The sequence below is a fragment of the Zootermopsis nevadensis genome, unplaced genomic scaffold (genome assembly GCF_977971745.1).
Source record: "Zootermopsis nevadensis isolate Lab colony 2312 unplaced genomic scaffold, Znev_1.0 Znev_ptg000024l, whole genome shotgun sequence".
Lineage (NCBI taxonomy): Eukaryota > Metazoa > Arthropoda > Insecta > Blattodea > Termopsidae > Zootermopsis > Zootermopsis nevadensis.
The window spans coordinates 16,114,196-16,135,608 of record NW_028259156.1 but is presented as its reverse complement, the minus strand read 5'-3'; the positions used below and the strand labels follow the sequence as shown (position 1 = coordinate 16,135,608).

Genomic DNA, 21,413 nt, shown 5'->3' with positions numbered 1-21,413 from the left:
TCCGAGCGGAATGAACTATTTTTACGGAGCAGAGCTGACAGAGAATTTCACTGCCTTTTACAGAACACAAAGCTTTATTACTGTGTTTACAAAGTCCCACCAATTGACAAATCTTACGCCAGATGAATCCAATTCACATCTTATTTTCATTAAGAATCATCTTAATATTATCCTTTCATTCACACGTTGGAATTGAGTTCTAGAAGCATCGGTTCGAATCTCGACCGGATTACAAACTGAATAACGTTTTCAGCTGCCTTTCAGTGATTTTTCAGCGAATTCTGTAAAAGTTCCTTTGAGACAGACAATTTTCTGTTATATTATGAGAGAATCTTCATATTTAAGTTTCAGAGGAATGTCTCGCCTCAATTTTTTGAGTGTGGGCCATACGAAAACCCAGAAAACCGCCCACTTCGACGATCTTCTGTGGTATGACGTCCACACTGTTTAATGAAACTCCGTTCGATACTTTTTCTTACCACGTGAGCTTATTCACTACATCTCTCTCTTTCCATTCTTCGTTTTTAAAGTTTTGGAACACTTTGGTTCTGCAGCGACCAGACCCGCCGTCTGAAGTGGACCCGCGTCTGTGTTTTTTCACGTGGATTCTTTCAGACGGGAAGATTAATCGCCCGTGTGACTTCTGATTTAGAACAACTAACACGATTTTCGCTAGGTCTGATGCGTGTGCACTGTGGTGAGCATAGGATTTCATTTAATTCGAAGTGTTCATAAAATAACGTTGTAAACACTCTTGTTAATGTCCCATTTTGCGAGGCGAAAGATGAAAATTCCGCCCACTTTCGTTCAATGATTTTACATCAACACATATTTATCAATCGTTTTATATTCGACTTCAGTAGAACCGAGCCCGGATCCCTTTTAATAATAAACTTTATGCTATTTAATAACTGCTAATCTGGAACAAATTCGTTTAGTATTAAAAGGAATCCAATTTTCAAAATAAAACAAAGGATTAAAATTGGATATTAGCAGCGCACCAGGAAATGATTTCCCGAGCTCAGTTGTAGCCCTGATGATGAAGGCAGCAAGTACTTCTGAAGAATTGACAAACTTCTACCAGACTACACGGACCAACAACTCAGATGGCGTCTTATCCCGGTTCCATTATTCGGTGATATACTTTTGTCTCATTAATTATTGTCATAGTGTCTTAAAAAGGTCGTCTTACCATCGCTAAAATATTTTACAATTAAATGGGCCCACTTTGTTTTCAGGTAACATAATTGTTTACATTATAATCTTATTTAGTGCGGAGATGGAGTAGATCAACTGGAAACTGAGAAGTCAACTAGCCTCAGTAATAATGAGAAACGTTGAAAATCGGAAAGTGTTATTCACTTTTGTGATTTAATTGCATTATTTATAATGCAGTCAGTCACAGTATTAACAGTTGAGAGCTAAAAGTACAGATCAGAAAGGAAGAAATTATAACCTGTGGTATCACTCAGACGTTCTGCTTACCCGATGGCACCATTGGACAGAGCCTGGGTGTGTTTGTTGAGGGCTTCCTGCACACTTTCTGGCGAGTACAGTCTGATGGGTGAGTTGAACTGCTTGTTCACAAGAGTAGGCGCAGCCCCTCTGCCCAGCGACATATTGGTGCACCACTGCTCGACCTGTAGGAAAAATAGAGTTGTCTTATGTTGTGACGGTGGGAAAATTGACCGGGTCTTTAAAACATATGCAACGCACATTCAGTGCAACACAGTAAACTTAAAGACAACAAATTAACAAATGTGTCTGACTTTTATTTTGAGGTATCCTGTTCGAATATCGTCCAGGAGAGAGGTTTCACAATGTTTTCTTTAGTCATTCCAAAAAAATGAGATGTCCACGCTCATTTCCAGTATTGCTCCCCGTTGCTTTCACGTTATATTCGACACGTCTCCTCAGCTGAATCAACAAGTGGCCGAATTTTTAAAAAAAATTAAACGTAATGAGAATCATGGCAGAATAAACGGACGATTTCGAGAGCTTTCTTGGTTCACTCGACGTTATGCAGACACGAAGGCTTGTGGTATCACTACCATGAGTGTCCCCGTAATAACATCTTATAAGTAGGAAATTCCATTGCTATACAACATGTTAGATTAATTATAGTAATCATTCTGATAGCATTTCTTTAATTTAAAACCGAACTTAAATAATCAAAAATGTAAGTCATCTCGATCTAGTTGTACACACCAAATGAAACACATAAGTGTAATGAAATTAGGTACTCGAATTATGGAGCAGAAATTATCGTGTTGGTAAAAGCTCTATAAATATATTCAGTAACTCCCGGTTCGAAACTTAACTGCGCTACGAGATATCGTAGCTGGTTTTCTGTAATTTTACTCAGTGTCCCGAGTGAATACCGACGCAGTACGTTCTCCTTTTTCGAAATTCTAAACTTCTTCAGAACAAATTAATTATCAATATCTCATTTAAATCTCCTCGAGTATAACTTCTGGATTCAATATAACGCCATTAAATAATGGTTACTCGTTATTAATTAAACATTACATGCGTAAAAGTTTAGGGCATTCAGTAGCGTTGATGAAATGTTTGTCAAACTGTCAGAATATTTAGAACGCTTTCTAGATAGTGAAGGAATTTAATTTACTCTTGGACATAAATGCAGGGACTGAGCACCCCCTCTCCCACCCTCAGATTTAACAAACCGAGGTCGCAGTTTTCTTGCCAAGTGCGTCACTGCAAAGTGACAAAAATACCCAACCAAGATAAAGGACTGTATTTATGTGACATGTAATTTCACAAGTGTTTTAAAACACTGAAGAAATTTGCATTAGTGTTTACTTTCGCTTGACCTGGTGTAATATAAATATCCTTAAGTTTCTGCCAAGCTACCACAAAATACGAGGGCATGTGACACATTTATTTTTAGTTTTAAAGGCTTTCATGACAGAAATCGTAATGGAAGTAACGTTGAATCTATAGTGAATGTTTAAATGTACCATAAAAACAAGCTACCATCCTTCAATCAAAAAATAACAAAGAACTCCGAAGCAAAGGTTTTAGTTCACATGTAGCACTTATAGAATTTATCTTGGGGGGGGGGGGGGTTCTGTTGTCTCAACGCCTTCAATAGAAATATGAGTTTTGAAAGTGACCTTACTTTGGTGAAATATTTACATATTTCAAATATGTTTATTTCAGTGCCCATGCTCTGATGAAGTATTTGTGCTCAGTCCTTTCTGAGGCTGTCTCCTTTCTGATATGATAAGCACAAAAGTTGCCCGATGTATTTATTTTTCGGTGTAAAGGAGTGAGTTATTTCTTTATGTTCTTGTACTTAAAAAATTTCAGCTAATACGAGAATAATTTTATGCTTGTGAATGATGGAAAATAGTAGTGGCATGTTTTAAGCTGTAATCATAGACAGATACACGGCAAACAGGAAGGATTCATAGTAAGATGTAGGATTCTCGTGACAAAACATTCTTCTCAGAGCTTTGTTCTCAAACACATTCGAATTACGGGGTTTTTTAGGGCGGGTAACCAAATTTAGCTCCCTTAAAAACAAGTAAATTTTTCTTCTGTATAGTTTATTAGCAATTTTTTACATTTTTAAATAGGCGTCGGGAAGATAAAAGATTTTAACTAAATAGTAACAATCATTTTCAGAATTCAGCCCGTTCTTTACTTCTCCATCAATGCAATTTCAATCTGTTTGTCCTCTTGTGTCAGAATCTATTAGTTACCCATTCAGCTTAATTTATCATATTATCTGCATGAAAAATTTCCTCTGTTGAGAGAAATTCCCATCGGATGTCCTGAAATGAACCCGTGTAGCTAATGCTCCTGGAATTAAATAGGCTGCTGCTTCGCTATAAAAAGTATAACGCTTAGGAATGCCGGCCAATGACGTCACACCGAAGCGATGTTACATACATTGGAAGGAATCAGAGTCGTTATTTTAAAATAAGCGTAAAAATCTGTTTGTCATAACCCCACACACAGTTTTTATTTTAAAACATCAAGTTAATTGTAGCCAGAATTCATAAATCTGATGTATTTAATATTATCATAAAAAAATTCATGTTGTTTTTGGTGGTCTGATTGATGCTTTGCATCTTGTATTCTTTCTCCAGGAATTAAGACGAGAAGAGTGACGTAAGCACTATTTTGAGAAAGCACCGTGCATTGTTTTGTACTAAGAAATGTGCTCACGATCTACTTTTTTCTTAAATTTGGAATCGTGCCTTTAAATGCAGGCCGACAAAACATAACGTCATATAGCGATACTTTTTTTGGACTGTCTCATGCATACACACGTAAGATTAAAGCGTCTGCTCATTGCCCAATATGTTATGCACGTAACGAACGAGACCTCATACTCTCTCCTTTCACGATCTGTTCCTTGAAATTCGTTCAATTAATGAATGCATATTATTAAGATACTAAAGAGAGAATAAAAACACGGTTGAAATGTTACAAGTTCTGTCAATATTTATATTAAAATATGGGTATAGGAAACAATTATTTATTTTCATCCGTCTTATCACAATATTTAAAATTTCTTATAATTAAGATAATAAAATATTATTGATGTTCCATATCGATTGATCGATTTACACTTTGGAACATCCTTTACACAACATGTTTCAGTTTTTATAAAACCATCTTCAGGTGTATAAGATTTTCGAACTTAAAACTCAAATATTATTCCATTTGGTGATGTTTTATGCCATTTTTTTTGTTTTTTGTTTTTTTTGGAATAATATTTGAGTTTTAAGTTCGAAAATCTTATACACCTGAAGATGGTTTTATAAAAACTGAAACATGTTGTGTAAAGGATGTTCCAAAGTGTAAATCGATCAATCGATATGGAACATCAATAATATTTTATTATCTTAATTATAAGAAATTTTAAATATTGTGATAAGACGGATGAAAATAAATAATTGTTAGACTATTCACAATATGACGCAATTACACTATCTTATGGGTATAGGAACTGCGCTTTAAATGGAGCTAATGCAAAGATGGAAATAGCAGAAATTGTATTCACTCATTAAAACCGATTTGTAACCATGGGCACGTACCATCTGCTTTAACAGTCAGTAATTCTGCACTTTGTTTCTGTGTGATTTTGTATGATTCTTAGTGTAAAGAGAGATTATTTCCTTAAACTTCATTATCAATTCATCCTTGAAATGCAGTCGCGTAGTTTTTGTGGTACTGACTGAATTCTTAAATATTACATAGATGAGCTTCAGCTTTAAAGGGATGAGATGTGATTTTGGAAGTTTCCATTATGTCCATTTACGTAACAATATAATGAGTAATAGACTGAAGAATACTGGAAAATAAGGATAAATTAGAAGCGTGTGTTCTGCAAAATATTTTCTTCTTTGAGTAAGATGTGACACTCAGTTGAGCGTGGAAACAAAACTATCCCATCTGGATTCAAACTTAATGACCATGGTGGAATTTTGTGTGCGAGAACTGTAGAATCTATTTTTGCCTGGAATTTCAGCAGCCGAGTCCGACCTGTGTGTGGTTCACACGACACTTGGCGATGTGAATCAGCGGCAGCCAGACGATGTCAGATAAGATTCTGTATTATTATGTCGCAAGTAGGCATTGTCCATTGTCTGAGATTCATTTAATAAGTCGATTTCATATTTTTTTGGACTTAGATTTACTCCCGTCTTCGTAATTTTTTAATGGACTCTTTGCCATCTAAATAGATTACATAACGAAAAATGAAAAAAAAAAAAAAAAGGGGGAATATTTGAATGCTACTTTATTCATATGTTTGTGAACTAATTTGCTTGTGCATTTAAATATCTGCTTTTCCTCGCCAGTTGGGCTTGCGATTTCCCACATACTCAAAATCATGTGTTTACTGGTCTGACGGTAGATGAATGCTTCTTCCTAAACATAGCAAGCTTTGTTCTAGTTTATTTAAGTTTGGTGAGTTCAGTTTGTATTTAGGCTAGACAGTCGCAAATAAACCTGGCAAACGAAGCAGCTACAGACCCATTAGCCTAACTGTATCCTAAATACTGATACCTTTTATTATTTGTATCTGCGATTTTTAATTTGTGTACACTAATAGAATTAAATAATCTTATTACGAATATTTTTTATGAATTCGGTTATTATGCGTAGTTCGTAATGCATAATTGGTGGTTATTATCTATAATTCCCAGTTGGGAATTTCCACAACCGCCATTTTTGATTCATAATTGCCAGTTAATCGCTCTTGCCGTAATACATACATCTCCTAGTTTGTGGCTTTCGCACTGTGAGATTCATTTTGTCTGGGGGCAAGGCAGCCACGGTTCCCCAAACTCACATTTTCTCATAAGGACTTGGTGTTGCCAACAGCAGGGTTTTTCAGGAACGCAGCCCCCACAGTTGGCGAGAGACCGAAATGTATGTGTGTACTGTATCGCCATTTCGTTTGGAATAGTGCCTTTCTTGGAACATTAAAACCGTCTGCTTTTGCGCAATCTTCTGGCTTTGTTTTCTGAGCTTTGCAAGCGGCTTGAGTAGGATTGGAACTCAGTGTCTGACAGCTAACTTGAAGAACATCGCTTCGACACCCGACATTGCTACCTCAAAACACTTCTACATTAAACACACATATCCGATTTGTTCATCGATTTGTATTGTTTAGACACTTCTTCAATAATTGCAGAGGTTATGTGCTTGGAATGGGATACAAAGTAAGCAAGAATGTCAGGTTTATAAGATTTCGAAGGAGGTGGTCATGACATATTTCACGGTACTAACCAGGCATTTGCTTGTAAACACTGATGAAAATCTCATGGTAATAGGTGTCGCGGCCATGATTAAAACAGCGCTGACAGTTACCGGTTGAGCGGACGCTCGGTGAAATGACATTTAATAAAGACAGAAAAATGGTTTAATGTAAAAGCTTTCATTATGTGTAACTCTTAAAATTAGTCGTCTGAAAAATTGACGGTGATCAGTTGACTTTAATACTTACACATTTTTGAGAACATCTCGCCGAGAATTCACTTAAGAGAACTGTCCTGAGTAAAAGTTGCAGATACCCGTAAAATACGCACGTTGAGTCTGGTAGGATTTGAGGTTTTTCTCAGCTGTGAGTAAGAAGATGACTGTCTTCTGGGTCGTAATGTTTTGTAGTCTGGTTGAAGTTTACCAACATTTCGGAGGTTCTTGCTGCCTTTAGCAGCAAGGACATCTGCCAATATTACAACCCAGAAGGTAGCCACCACGCTGTTTCTGCTCGATCGTAATAGAGCCTAGTTGCCGAACCACCAGCGTTCAACTGTCATCTAGTTGATCTCCGCTCTTAATTGTTTTACCTGATTCCTAGATATTTAGAAAGCTGTGAATAACCAGCGTATCTGAGTGTATAAAATGTCACATATTAACCCACAAATTCATTTAAATAGTGATACTGATTTTTTTAAAGGAAAACTTTGCTTATTGAAAATATTTTAAGAACTTTCAAATCACAATAATAATGAAAACTATATTTTGTGATGATTTTGTTGTTGACCTATGGCTTGCACCTGTTACGCCACTGCAGTTTAGGTCACTGTCAGGATCTCTGATGTCTTATTATAGATCCTGGCGTCGATTAATCGGTTGCAGTCAGACGTCTACGTCTTTCATCAGACAACAAAGTCTGCAACACTCTAATTGTCATCAGAACATCAGTGGTACCGCTCAGTGAATCTCTGCAGTCTCTTATGAGTATGTCTCAAGTCTGCTGAGGCAGGAGTTCTAGAATTGGAGTCCTCGCTTAATTTAATGCTTTCAAAAATGTTTTGAATATAAAATAAATTTTATCTTTGTAATGATTTTCATGTTTTAATGTCAGAAGGTGTACCACTTTTCTGTCTTTATCTCCAGTTCAGATCTGGAACTTTCCTTAAAAGAATCAATCATTCATCTGCCAAGCTGTATATGTCAACTTTTGACGAAATGGACCACAAAATTTTCCTCTCATTCTTAAACCGTTTAGCCAGATTGAATTCGAAATTAACCTAGAAGTTATTTTATATATTTGGAGGACTCCTTAAGCGGGATACTGGTTTATTGTAAGGCTTGTATCTACAAAGGAGAGCACAGTATAGAACAAGTTAGGAAATATAGGCGTTGCGTAACATTGCTGGAGTGTTCGTCTTATTATTGCGTCTAGATTTTCAGTTCGTGGATAAGTAGTGTTAGGAGCTACGGACTGTTATCATGTTAAATAAAAACTTGATAAATAATTTTAAACTAACTTGAAATTTAAATTTTAGGAGTGGCAATTTTCTACAACAGAAGGGGAGTCTAATAGGCCAAAGTATACAGCAGTTAGGTCTATTCAGTCGCCAGAGCCTTATTTATGAAACGTTTGTTGCATGTATGTTTTCTTTTCTCCACCGTGAAAGTCTCTTGTCTGTCGTGTGTCGAAGTACTACAAAATTATTAAGCTCCTTATCATGTAGGTTTGTTCAACCTTCGGTTACTTACTCTTTATGCAGTCCAAAGATTCTCCTCAACATTTATTTTCAAAAACCTAAAGTTTGAGTTTATTTCCTAGGGACAGATAGAGCCCGGTAAGTAAATTATTCTGAAGCAAATTATAACAAAGCTTTTCTCGAATTGAACCGGTTCTTAATTTTATCATGAATAAAAATTTTATTAAATTAAAAAATATCATGGAGTAAATATGGGTAATCAAGGATATTGTGTTCTCTGTACTACCACATCTCTCGACACCGAGAAAGACAGTGTTAGAACTATGACTAAATCCTACAATGTTTATGTTAGTGTTGACAGGAAGTGCTGAAAAGTTAGGTTATGAATAGCTCCCTTCATGTTCTGAGATTTGTGTCTTCACTTATGTTTCCGAATTTACTAAACATTTCTATCATCTGTGTCTTTAAGTAAAACCATGGAATCTTCAATTTAATTTGCTTACCAACTTACAATAGTGTTGAATTTTTCTGTAGTAAAACATCTTGAAATGTTGACTGACAATAAAAAAATGAAAGAATAAACGGAAGTCGGAGGGCGTGTCTCGCGTCAAACTGGCCGGCCTATTCAAAAGCAAATGCGATCCATGTGGTAATATGTTTATGTTAGAAAAACCTACCTGAATCTCTGGAGCACCCAGAACTGCCTTCCTCCCTTCTGCAGCCACTACAAGCACCTCCTCTTGTCGTGTAACTAAAAATCTGTGATAATTCCAAGTTTACATTCCATTACGAGGATAAAGGTGGGTGTTGTGACTTACTCACAGAAGCAAGCCTGATGGGATGAGCCCGGGGCGTGAAGGGGGGCATGCCTTGGAAACATTTTATTTTTAGCAACCTTTCTTCGCAACCAAAGTGTTAAGTTTCTAGAAACACTCTTGTATTGGCTACATGTGTTCACGTGGCTTTGCTTCAATTTTACTATTGGTGAAACTGATGTCTCATTCACTAGACTGAATATGAACATATTTTGTGTTAACTTTTATCGAATGATGAGATTAAAAACAACGACTATTAGCTGACCACAGGGTCATGCATGTTTTACAGTATTACGTTTCCTTTACGGAATTAAATTTAATCTTTGGAAGTGTATACTTTTATTTTGTTTGTGTTTGTCTGGAACTGGATTCGAAAGTTTGGCTTCAATAAAGACGAACATTTTGGACCAAAGCCGAGTCCGCAAGCGATGGAACGCTTCTCAACTGATGGTTCTTCCTCCTTTACATTACAAAGTACTGGAACGGGGGTTATTAAAATTTTGGCGCCCAACAGAAATATGAAACATAAATGAGACGTGGAAATCACTGTAAAGACGCCTGGACGTAATTTGAACCCAGAAAATAAATTATAAAAGTTGGCCTCTGTCCGTGTAAGGAAATAAAAATAAAAAACCAATCGCATTCCTGATGTTATTTAATGTCTGGATAGCCTGCTGAGGTTAAGGGAGTAAAATGTATATTCTTGATGTTCTTAAGATAAGAGCCATTAAAGGAAGGTTTTTAATAAAGTTCTTGATTCTCTGTCTTCTTGTTCTATTTGTAGAAAACATGCTCCTAAAAGATAAACTGGCTCAGGAGAGGTGCCTATGACGGGATTTTTGTGAACACGGTAACGGACATGAAGATTTGGGTCGTCTGGTTTGTGACGCCATGTCTTCTTGTAGATGATTGCCAACTTTCCGGGTGAAAGCTCGGTCGACAGATTCACTCCCGTGAGAACATGAAATTTTAGGTGGTAACGAACGTTAAAGTTTCGCAAAACAAAGAATGTCTTGACAGGCTGAGTAACTATTATATTTTAAAATAATAACTTGCACTACTATCTATTTAGGTGCATTACAGACGATTCTTCCCGCGTAGCTTCTGGGCAGGTACATTCCCGACAGCAGCGACACACCAGTGGTTTAAATACGAACTGTATGTTTTGTAGAACATTGAAGTAGTTTATCTTTCTTTTTAACTTATTTGCATAAACTCGATTGTAGAGGGCGGTAGTGGAAAAGAAGCTTCGGAAACAGCTATCGGCCCTGTTGGTTTTGTCGGTATTGAATTCTGTGGAAGGTGTTGAAAGTGTCACAAAAATGAAAACTTACAGTCGCAAGAAACAGTCGCCAAGATATGATTTTGACGACACGTCTATGAATTTTAATGAAATATGCAGGCTATGTTTATCAGAAGAAGGAGAAAAGGTTCAGATTTTTGAAGTTGTTGATGAGGTTCCTCTCCCATTGAAAATAATGGCTTGTGTGTCAGTAGAGGTTGGTTCAATTTCGAAGTATTTATATTGACATTCTTCTGTAATGTATTGTGAATTGTATTAATTAAAGGCTAACGTGTGTTTGAGTAAAGCTATTTTGAATTTCTCTGATGCCCAGATGTGCTCGGAACGTGCCGTCTTTTAAAATAACGTTGACTTTTTTTGTTGTTGACATACAGGGACAGTTGCCCTCACATATAGAAATATATTCAGTGGGTTGGGCGGTAGCTTTATTTATTATTAATGGCTTTGTTACATGATTACTTCAATTTATGACTAGGTTTCATAGTATACATCAAGCATTAATCCTGTTGTGTTTTAAAATATTCTGTTTATGGTACAATTTATATAGTGCAGCCCCCAATTTATATATGTATTAGTGAGTCTGCTCCTATTTCTTAATTTTAATGGCCACTGATCATACTAAAAAAGCAACGTGAAAGGACCCGTAGTAAGAGATCGTGAACTTCATTTCTTTACATTTTGTGTTTTTAATTTATATTGTGAGTTACATAAGACTCTCAAGACATGTGACAGTGAACAGTAGGACAGGCACAGAAAAATTAAAATATTAAAGAAATGACAAGTGAAAATTACTGAATGATTTCTCACCACATAGTGTTGCAGGGCGGTTTTTGATCCCATTTGGTTAATATGGAGTACTTTTCCAGGTTTTTGAAGGGGATGGTTTGCCATCTCAGATATGCCGACAGTGTACTGAAGAATTAGACAGTTATTACAAATTCAAGCAGAAATGTGAAAACTCGGATGCTAGACTGAGACAGCGTCTGAAAAATATTAAAACAATGCAATTCCAAGCCAAGGTACCTCAGGTAAAGTGTAAGTTTACTGTAAGCAAGACCACACACACTTGTCTGTCAAATTAAACATAATTACTCACAACATGGTGGACAAAGAGGGAAGTGGTTTCTTTGTATCAGTGACTGCTTACTTATCTGTTGTAAGTCACATGCACGTTTTATTTGATAGACGTGTGAGTGAGTCTAGAGCTCACCCTGTTTCCTATGAAGTGGATAGCTGGGAATAAAGCGACCAGAGTTTGAAGCTGGCCGCTTGCCTCCAGTGCAAAGGTCTAGAAAGCATGGAGATTAATCTCTGTGCTCTCTGTATGTGATTATACTGTTGCACAAGGACAACTTTAACCTTCCTTACCCTTCACTTATTCTGTTGTTTTGAAAGTGGCTTGTTTCATTTTGGATTTATCTTACACCTGTCTACAAGGAAAGTCAGTCATAATTAACTTGGTTTATTTATTGTAACAAAGAAGCTCATAATTTCCTGTCTTTTTTTCAGACTTCAAGCCTGATTAAAGGAGATGAAGATGAAGATTCAAATGAAGTAGATGATTTATTTACACAGCAGGAAGAAGAGGAACAAGAAATCATAAATAATATCAGAGAAGATCTTGAAAATCATAAAAGAAATAATGTAAATAGTGGTCCAGTTGATCAGAGTATAAACTACAATGTAAAGACAAATGTGGGTGAGAGAAATAATGAAAGGGAAGGTGCTGTACGTCCTACAAGGTCCTCTGAAAATTACATGCAATCAAGTTTCAAGCGGTCCGCAAATATGACAATGTTAGCAGTGAAACATGAACAGGTTGAATCAGAACATTCCAATGTAGCTACAAAACAGAACCAGAATCTTCAGAGTGGTGATCAGAACCAAGGACAGCAGCAGAGTGATGCTGCTGTGGGTTCACTCCCTTCCATCAGCCATCTGCAGCATTATACTCCACAAGGTTTACCATTCATATGCACCAACTGTCCAAAGAGATTTGCAAAAAGAATTGACCTGCGCCGCCACGAATCAGTTCACAATCAACAACGAGGTTTCGAGTGTCCTGTGTGCGAGAAGTGGTTTCCCAATAAGACAAGTTTTGGGCGCCATCAGCGCACCCACACAGGGGAGCGCCCTTTCTCTTGCAATCACTGTGCCAAGAGCTTTTCACAAGGAGCTATCCTTGCTCGTCACATTATGACTCACACAGGAGTCAAACCATTTAAGTGTGAAATCTGCTGCAAAGGGTTTACACAGCGAGAAGGTCTTCGTACCCATATGCGTCAGCACACTAATGAGCAACCAGAAATACAGCTTCATGAATGCCCTCTTTGTGAAAAGTCATTCTGCCATCCATCTGGCCTCTCCAGACATTTAATTATACACACTGGAAAAACATTTGATTGTACTATATGTCCTAAAGTTTTCACGGATTCATCATCTCTTAGAAGGCACATGAGACGTCATGGGGATACCTCAGAATCACCATTAAATCAACCACCACAAGAACACGGTTCAGCATAAGTAATGCCTTTTCATACACTTGGATAATATTGCTATATTTACTATTAACTTTTCATAGCTTTGCAATTATTATGAAATCTTTATTGCAAGATGTAAGATCCACATGTTTTCCAGTTGTATAAATCCATCTTGTATGTGGTAGTTATTTCCGGTCATGGAAACTAGCAATGGCTGGGGGTTTGTCGTGCTGACCACAAGTCACCCTATATCTGGTTGGATGATCGTTCCCCTCTGCTTAGGCATGTGAACGTGAGGCCAGCAGTCAAGCTAGTCGGCTTTGGCTCTCTGGAGCTGTTACGCCACAGATTTAATTTTTAATGTGGTAGTTATTATGACTTAAAGCATATTTAGCTTTATGTTTTTTTTTAAAAACTTTAATGGCATTTTCCTGTGTCTATATCAGTGTACTTGTAGATTTTATAGTTTTAAAGTTCTCCGTATTGGGATGGTATATACATACTGTGTCACAACTACTACAGTCAAGCTCTTTTCTAAAATGAAAAACTATATCTGTTCACATTATTGTCATATTGAAATGTATGTTTGAATTAAAACATATTTGCATGAATTGGTTATTTGATTTGCCTCTTAATTTTCTATGAACTTCTATTGTTCTATTCTAGGAGCATGAAAATTGACTTGCAAAGAATTTTATTAAGATTTTCATGATGTTTCATGCATGGAGAAAAATTATAATTGAGGCACATATTTGATTCCATTATAGCAATTTTCATGTCTAGGAATTTAAAAGTTTGCAGACAGAGGAAACGTGTGTGTGTGTGTGTGTGTGTTAAGAAGTAACAAGAGAAGTCTCATGAGGTAAGGCTGACAACACAAAATCTTCGTTCTATAGTGACTACAAAATATGGTTAATTTCATATTATCTTTTATGAATACTAATAGATCTTCATTGTATTGTTTACTGAGTGTTGTAAATCTAGTGGATCATAAATTTATGGAACTGCATCAGTCTGGTTGTGTGTATTTGTATTAAATTTGGTCATGAAGTTTTGTTTTATGTTGAAAATCAGAAGTTAATATTCACTGAACTGCAAAAATTTGACTTAGATATTGATGTTCTAAGATGCATAGTATGTATGATGTGTTTCTACTGCTTACCATTTTAGAATGTGAACATTTCTTTACAATTAAAGAAAAGCAATCAAAATGCATGGGAGCTGGCAATGTGTGCTGATCTCTGTTCTACACCTATTTATTCAGCAATCATCATTCTGGAAACACCATCACAACATTGTTGTTCAGCATTACCGGACATGTTCTGGGATGCAGTACTGCAAGACGCCCATCACTTTACAGATCAACTCAGGCAGGGAGTGATCTTAATAGACTGTCAGTTTCCTTATGGCTGCATGTCGCACTTGTCTATCTGGTGGCTAGCAGACTTGAGCAACCAGTGGGAGAGAGTGTTCATGTTAACTGTGTTCATCTGGCAAAGACTTTCAATAATGAAACACAAAAAGTATTACTTTTGTAGTTTACTGGTATACCATATTTTGGAATGCAGGAGAACCAGCCAGATAAAAACATCTTTAGCCTGCTCCAGCCAGCCAGACATTGCTAGGCAGCTATTTGAGGCTTATGCTCATTGTCTGTGGAAGTGCTGTTAAAGAAACATATTAGACTTAAGGGGGGGGGGGGGGGGGGAGACTGCATGACATTCCATGTTCTATGTTAGCAAGTCTTCAGATGTTGACAGCTGTTTGCATGCTGTCATTTGATGTATCATGCAGCATCATATCCCTTGCAATTATAATTGTGTAACCTTTGTTGTGTGCTGCGTTGTAATTTGTGTATCATCGAAGATGAAGTACAGAAGTATACACTTACATGCCAAGATTTTCATGCCACACAGGATTTGGTTAACACATGCTCATGCTGTGCTTCTGGTGACTTAATAATGACTAATCATGTCAATGATTATATGCCCTGTGAGAGTGCTGAAGTCTCTGGTAAGACAGACAGAACAGTGACGTTAACACATTCTGTTGAAGTTCCATTTCTCGCCCCACAGCCATTCAATTTTCCTTGGATGTACTTCAAATTTCTTAGCATCTATACATAATTTACACATTTTTATACTACCCAGGTTTCTTTTATTGTGGAATGTCTCTCAAGAGTCTCAGAGCTTGTGCCTAACACAAGAATCTAAAGATTAAAATACACTTAGATTTGAATGGTAAATATGTAGAAATTTTGAAACATGCAGTCCTATATTATAACAGTATATAATGTCCATATGACTTTCTAGTTAGACATGATGTTTTCCTCCACATAACTTAGAAAGAAATTTAGAAATAATGAATGTCTTGACCTCTTTTGTGATGAGATTAGTTTAGAAATGTTATGTCGTTACTGAACTTTAATGTTCACAATCATCAGAAAAGTCTGCCTTCGGACATTATAGGGAAGTTTGTATTACTATTGTGTGATTTATGCCACTGTTTCCAATTGGTCTGAAATAATGTCATTTTCCTAGCAAAACTGTGCATACATTTCTAACTACCCTCTTCCTAAGTGGCCATCAGTGGTGATGCAATAAGTAAGGGCCTGTTTGTATCTGTATCGCCATCTAACATACGATACCTTTAACTTCTATGTCAATACAGTTACAAAATTAAATACTAGATGGACGCAATGAAATACCTCTTTCACGAGCTCTTTTTCTATAATAAAATGTTCCAATCTGGTTACAGTTTCTGATTATCGCTACTAGCACTTATTGATGTAATATATGTCGACTAGAAAAGAGTATTAAGGTGATTTTTATTGAATTTACTTTAGTTCCAAATTTTAAATGATGACTGTAGGTAACTTGGAAAGGCGCGAAACGCCTTTATACGCTGTGCGCATAGTTACCGCGCATGAATGAACCCATAGTTGAACGCCCCACCCTTTACGGCGGACGCCATATTGTCAATGAGGTGTCAGTCAACGTGACGGTTTTGTGTGTGTTGGAGTTATGAGAAAGTAAGATTGACTGTTCATGTAATTTTGTGGATGTATAGCGTCTGGGAGTTTTAGTTTATGTAAGTACTAATCGAATTCATATTTCTCTATTGCTGCTTTTTAAATTGAGAATGAAACTGACATTTTCACATATTCCGTGTAGCTTAAGGAAAGGCGCTAGTGTCGCAAAATTAATTGTTTTATTAAATTGTAATTCAGTCTTTTTTAAATACATGCGGAAGAAATGGATATGAACATATTATTCTGTGTTTCAGTTGAACCTATTGTTTCAAGTTACCGGCTAAATAATATGGTGGGTAATATTGAATTCTCATACATGTGGATTTAGGCCACAGTATGCAATAAAAGTCACCGCCACCTGTGAAGTTGCCGTTGCTTTACGTGTTTTGTCTTTTCATGTCGTCTCTTGTAAAATTTCAGAAGGAAGGTACTTAGATCAGGAAAAGTAACTGTTTTAGCTGACTATCGAAACTGTAGTCGGTCACATGTGTTCTGCATGTCCAATGTCTGCTGCCCGAAGTATTTTGCCTATATATATATATATATATATATTTGGGGGGCAGTCGTTGATACACAGAAAATTCTGCTAATAGTGTGTCATGGGATACCACTTGCTTCGAAATGGAACATTAAAACAAGATATGATAACTTCCAGCTTCAACCAGTTTATAATCTTCTGAAAATTTGCCATTGTCTTGAGGGTAACTGTTGTTTAATCTTTTTCTAAACAAATGGCTTCTAATGAAATTTCATATGTTGAAAACAGTGAAGTCTTCCAAGAATAGTGCATTTTTTAACTTATGTGTCCAGTAACAGCACTGATGTTTCATTTCTCATTTAGAAAGTGGTTTTGTTGTTAGTAGTGTAATATTTTGTTTCTCCAGTGGATGTAAAACCAAATGCAGTGTGGAAGGATATAGGTGTAACTTTTTAAAATACTGGTTTAGATATTTGTATGAGCAGAATCATGTTCAAATTTAAAAGGCACATTACATGGTCTTGCAGCCATATTTTAATGACTCTAAGACTAAGGCTACTTAAGATAATTATGCCATAGCTTAGGTACATTTTTATATAACACCACAATAGGATACATAAGGATAAAAATTTACATTGCATGTTCATGTAAAACTGTGAATAAGAACTTGGAAGTGCACCATTGTAACCAAGATTTGCATTTTATTGCAGCATTGCATTTCCTTTCAATCACATGAACAATTTTTAATCTTTTCCTCTCTGTTTGCAGGTGAATTTTTTTTCTTTGGTCGAAATACCCGCACTATACATTCAAAATGCCGAAGTCGGTGAGTACAGTTCCGTGTTCATGTTTAGTATGACATATTAAAGTTGGTACATTACAATTCTCGCCTTCAGAACATGTGGCTTATGCTGTCATATTATGCTTTTCAGGAAAGTATTGATCATTCTGATCTTCATGACGATCCACTCATTTTTGACATCGTGTTGGAAAAAACCTGTTAACAAAATACCATTTTGTTGAGATTTATAGGTGGTCTATGCTGCTGATGTAAATGTTCTGTTCCTTATCAAACTCTTCTTCTCCTGATTGCATTGTCCCAAAAAGAAGCCTTTTTGTGTTGTCTCAAAGATTTCAGCAGTGCTGTGAACCTATTAACTCTCCCGTTTAGCATTTTATATGTGGCATTATAATGATGTCTTTCATGAGTCAGCTTGTAGTACACATTGAAATCATGTGACATGATTTTTTGCTATGATTGAACTCCAATATTTGAAGATGTTTTCTGATTTGATGTGCAGGTCAGATATGGATGCTTACATTGTTTGGAATGCCTTTTGATAAAACACATATTTTAGTAGTTTTATGTCTTCTTAAGTCTTGGTCAGTTTTAATGCCATTATGTATAATCAGCTAGATGGGAATACAAAATAGAAGGTCATATCCAGATACTCTCTCTCTGGAAGTACATATTTGATTTTTGTAACATTTGGTAATGGGGTGCCTGTGCTAAAAGTTCTGAAGCAAATTCTGATTTTGGTCTTTTGGGCTGAGTTCATGCCAGGACCTCTCAAATGAGAAAAAGAAGTGTTGCCACATTGTAACATTTTTGTGTCAGGCTCATTGCGTTCACAGTTGATTGTGATCCATAAATGGGTTGAAAATTGGAAAGCTTCTCCATCCTCATCCCAAGCACTTCTAAGATTTTCTATGCAGTATTTGTATAATTCTGTCTTCAGAATGAACGTTTTTGTTTTGCTGATTGCTGTTTTAAGACAGGCCTGTTTGTGCATGTGGTTTGATATCTGATCTAGGAAAAAAATTTTGGCAGGAAGACAATTACTTTCCAATGCTCTCAGCATTAGCATTTCTGTGTTTGAACTAAATTACTCGGTCAGCTAACATCAGTTAACATGGATAGCATTTATGGTACTAAATTATTGACCTTCAACCAATGGTCTATGTACCCACAGGTGACAAGTTGTGTGCATTAATTGCAAGACAATTCTGTTTGCTGGTTTGTTCTTGGTGGGGATGGTTTACATTACCAATCAGCCAGTCTGCCAGCCAGGTTGTGCTAATGACTATTTACACAATGCTGTTTGTGAACATCACCGTCAAGTGGTTAGCAGTCCTGCTTTGTGCTTGGGAGGTTGTGGGTTCAGATTTTGACATGACCAACCAAGGTTCTTTATTGTCGTTAGGTTGGCAGTTCATCTACATAACAAGTTTTCTGATGAAGGTCTCAGTGTTTATTAGAATCCTCCACATGTTTTAGCCTCAATAGGTCGTCTTCAGGTGGTTCTTTTTAAGTGGTCGAAACTAATAGATACAAACGCTAAATTGTATATGTATTTGAATCAAATAACATTCACATGCGACCTTAATCGTAAAACTTATTGTGTAGACAGACTGTTTACCTAAGGATCAACACCGACATGTAACGGGATGCATTCTTTAAAAAAGATTTTTTTTTCCCTCTGTCCTCCAAGCAAATGCCAGGATACTACCTCAAAACTCTTTTCCATTTAATTAATTACTGTCAACCTGCTATTTGAGGCGATTTAATCAAAGCAATTAAAAATGTTATTAAATAAACCAAGAAAAAGTGCCCACATGGTTTGCACTTTACAACAAATAGCGGTATTATTATATCCAGGATTTTTTCTTTCTTTTTTTCCCATCAGTCATTTATTAGTGCCTTATTTGTTATAACTTAAAATGAGAGAGGATAACTTTTTCCAAATGAAATTATCACGCAGAATTTTGTTAATGTCACATTGGTTATTGCATTTGTAGAGAAAATGAAATACCCCCATATGTTTTAGTCTCGTACCGGATTGCATGATAGAAAGTGTTAAAAGTGCTGATGAACGTTTAGGAAATGTGGCAGTTTCAACATTTGGAAATGACTGTAACAGATTGAAAGTATATTCATGAATGCGGGGAATGCTTGCTACCTTTCGGTTCTTCCCATTTGCAGTTCCGACATTTTTAAACAATAATTTTACCCTTTTTATGGAACTTTGTATTCTACATTCGAGGGAAAACAGCTTGAGGTACTGAGGTTAATATTTTACCTAAGAGAGCTGAAGTAATAAGGGACTGGAGAAAGCTACACGACAAGTGACTTCATAATTACCTTATGTTACAAGGGTAATCAAGTCAAGGAGAATAATATGAGTGGGGCATGTAGCACGCATTTTAGCTTTGAGAAAGCTGTATACAATTTTAGTTTGAAGGCATGAATGGTCCATTTACATGTAGGTCTTTAGGTTTTCCGATAAAACTTTTGTATGCACACTTCAGTATCTTTATTGTTGATTTTTGTCGAGAAGAAAATCCACAGCTTGACTGAGGTATTAATTAGCTTGGTCGTAAATGGCAGGAACTCGTTTGGGAAATGTGAATTCCAAATAACGGCGCACTTTGTTTACTTCATGTGTCGGTGTGATGCCTAATCAATTTACTGCCATGTGTTTGACTAGGAGGAATGACAATTACCTATGGGGATAAAATAAGTGGTATCAATTATCGAGTGAAATATTGAGCAACAGACTGACGAGTGCTGTATTTGTATCACGTGATGTAATCATGTGTTCATTTTATTGCATTTCAAGATTGTCTGAAAGGTGGTGTGCTATGACTAATGCGAATGGTTAGTCCACGCGTGCCAGGTGTTTTGTGCGTTCAGTAAGTTTTAACTGATGTTATAAAGTGAATTAATTGTACAGAATGATCTCTAAGCCAGTGTGGTGGATCTGGAACGTTAATTATCTATTCTATTATAAAAATTTGTGATTCCTCGTTGTCGTCAATAAATTACGTCATCAACAATGCCGAGTATAAACAAACTCGGCATTGTTGTGGAACACGACAATGCCGAGTACAACACAACAATGCCGAGTTTAGTGTCTTACTCAAGATTTTAAAACGCAACCAACCCCCCCGAAGGGGTTCGTTGCTTTTTAAAAACTTGACCAACCCCTCCGAGGAGCTCCGAAAGGAGCGTTCTGCCCTAGTTTATTCACATATTTGGAATATCTGATTATTATAAAGCTGAACAAGACTGCAGGGAAAACTTTGTGAAGCAGAGTCCTTCTTGAGAAGGCCGTAGTTTCTCATCTGCCCAAGAAATTTACCAACGTTTATGGAACCAGATGGTTTATTACCTCATTCACAAGAACCTGTCACTGCTGTATATCCTTAGATACCTCCATATTTCAATTATTTTCCAAAGCTGAAACTGTTAACCATCTGAAGCTCGAAGCTTGTGAAAAGAGTATTTAAAAATTCAGTCTGTACTTCAAGCACACTTCTTCAGTACAAAGAGTAATTGGCTGTTTGTTCATAGAATCATACGAAACCCATAAATATTCTGTGAGGAAACTGAATGTTAAAGTAGGCTAAAGGGCTAAGTGAAGGAAGAGCTGTTAGCGTTGAGTGGTTTTTACCCCTCCCCCCCAACTGTGTCCTTTCTCATTCTTTCTGCTCTTGCCTCTTCAAAAAAATCTAGAGTTTCTTCATGTGAGATTTAAGGTTTTCACAGCGTTGAAAACGTGTTCTTAGTATTGTGAATGGTGACGAAAGTTTCGGAGAAACAGCGCATCTACGTTCAGAGGAGTCTTTTTTTTTCCCCTTCAGATCAGATATTTATGTGTAGTTAAAAAGAAAACAGTTATACCGGATCCATAAGAAATTTCTTGGAGAGATCGCTATTTCACCAATTTATTATACAAGTTTTGATACGAAAATAATGTACAATTGTATATCGAGCTCTTATAATTGAAAAAAATCGGATTTTGTAGTCCGTCCGACAGCTAGCATAAAATGTATATGAGGTTTGACGACATGGAATATTTTAAACC

The 21,413-nt window shown here is 36.5% G+C and overlaps 3 protein-coding genes across 6 annotated transcripts in view; 2 read left to right on the top strand and 1 right to left on the bottom strand.

Annotated features, from left to right (window-relative positions):
* The window catches only part of LOC110838033 (uncharacterized), a 34,068-nt gene extending 24,793 nt beyond the window's left edge, over window positions 1-9,275 (bottom strand). For 2 of the 3 annotated variants that reach the window (XM_022080799.2, XM_022080800.2), the window contains exons 1-2: window positions 9,116-9,275; window positions 1,486-1,640 (exon numbers count right to left, since the gene is read on the bottom strand). In XM_022080799.2, the coding sequence (XP_021936491.1) occupies window positions 1,486-1,619 (134 nt within the window). In that variant the 5' untranslated portion in view covers window positions 1,620-1,640; window positions 9,116-9,275. The remainder of the gene's footprint in view (window positions 1-1,485; window positions 1,641-9,115) is intronic. The other variant, XM_022080801.2, reaches the window with a different exon arrangement.
* Window positions 9,276-10,467: 1,192 nt separating this feature from the next.
* On the top strand, window positions 10,468-13,647 carry LOC110838039 (uncharacterized). Of its 2 annotated transcripts, none has more exons than XM_087355272.1 (3): window positions 10,468-10,752; window positions 11,423-11,575; window positions 12,066-13,647. In XM_087355272.1, the coding sequence occupies exons 1-3, from the start codon at window positions 10,576-10,578 to the stop codon at window positions 13,077-13,079; spliced, it is 1,344 nt and encodes a 447-aa protein (XP_087211398.1). In that variant the 5' UTR covers window positions 10,468-10,575; the 3' UTR covers window positions 13,080-13,647. The 2 variants fall into 2 exon arrangements, with proteins under 2 accessions (XP_087211398.1, XP_021936507.2); XM_022080815.2 differs by having other exon boundaries at window positions 10,469-10,752; window positions 11,423-11,584.
* A 2,344-nt stretch (window positions 13,648-15,991) lies between these two features.
* The window catches only part of Moe (moesin), a 46,509-nt gene continuing 41,087 nt past the window's right edge, over window positions 15,992-21,413 (top strand). The window contains exons 1-2 of the mRNA XM_087355217.1: window positions 15,992-16,126; window positions 17,314-17,371. Coding sequence (XP_087211343.1) covers window positions 17,360-17,371 — 12 coding nt within the window. The 5' untranslated portion in view covers window positions 15,992-16,126; window positions 17,314-17,359. The remainder of the gene's footprint in view (window positions 16,127-17,313; window positions 17,372-21,413) is intronic.

Coding starts and splice junctions, on each gene's coding strand:
- LOC110838039 (XM_022080815.2), top strand. CDS start 10,576: ATGAAAACTTACAGTCGCAAGAAACAGTCGCCAAGATATGATTTTGAC. Junction 10,753..11,422: donor TGGCTTGTGTGTCAGTAGAG/GTTGGTTCAATT, acceptor GTACTTTTCCAG/GTTTTTGAAGGGGATGGTTT. Junction 11,585..12,065: donor TCCAAGCCAAGGTACCTCAG/GTAAAGTGTAAG, acceptor TCTTTTTTTCAG/ACTTCAAGCCTGATTAAAGG.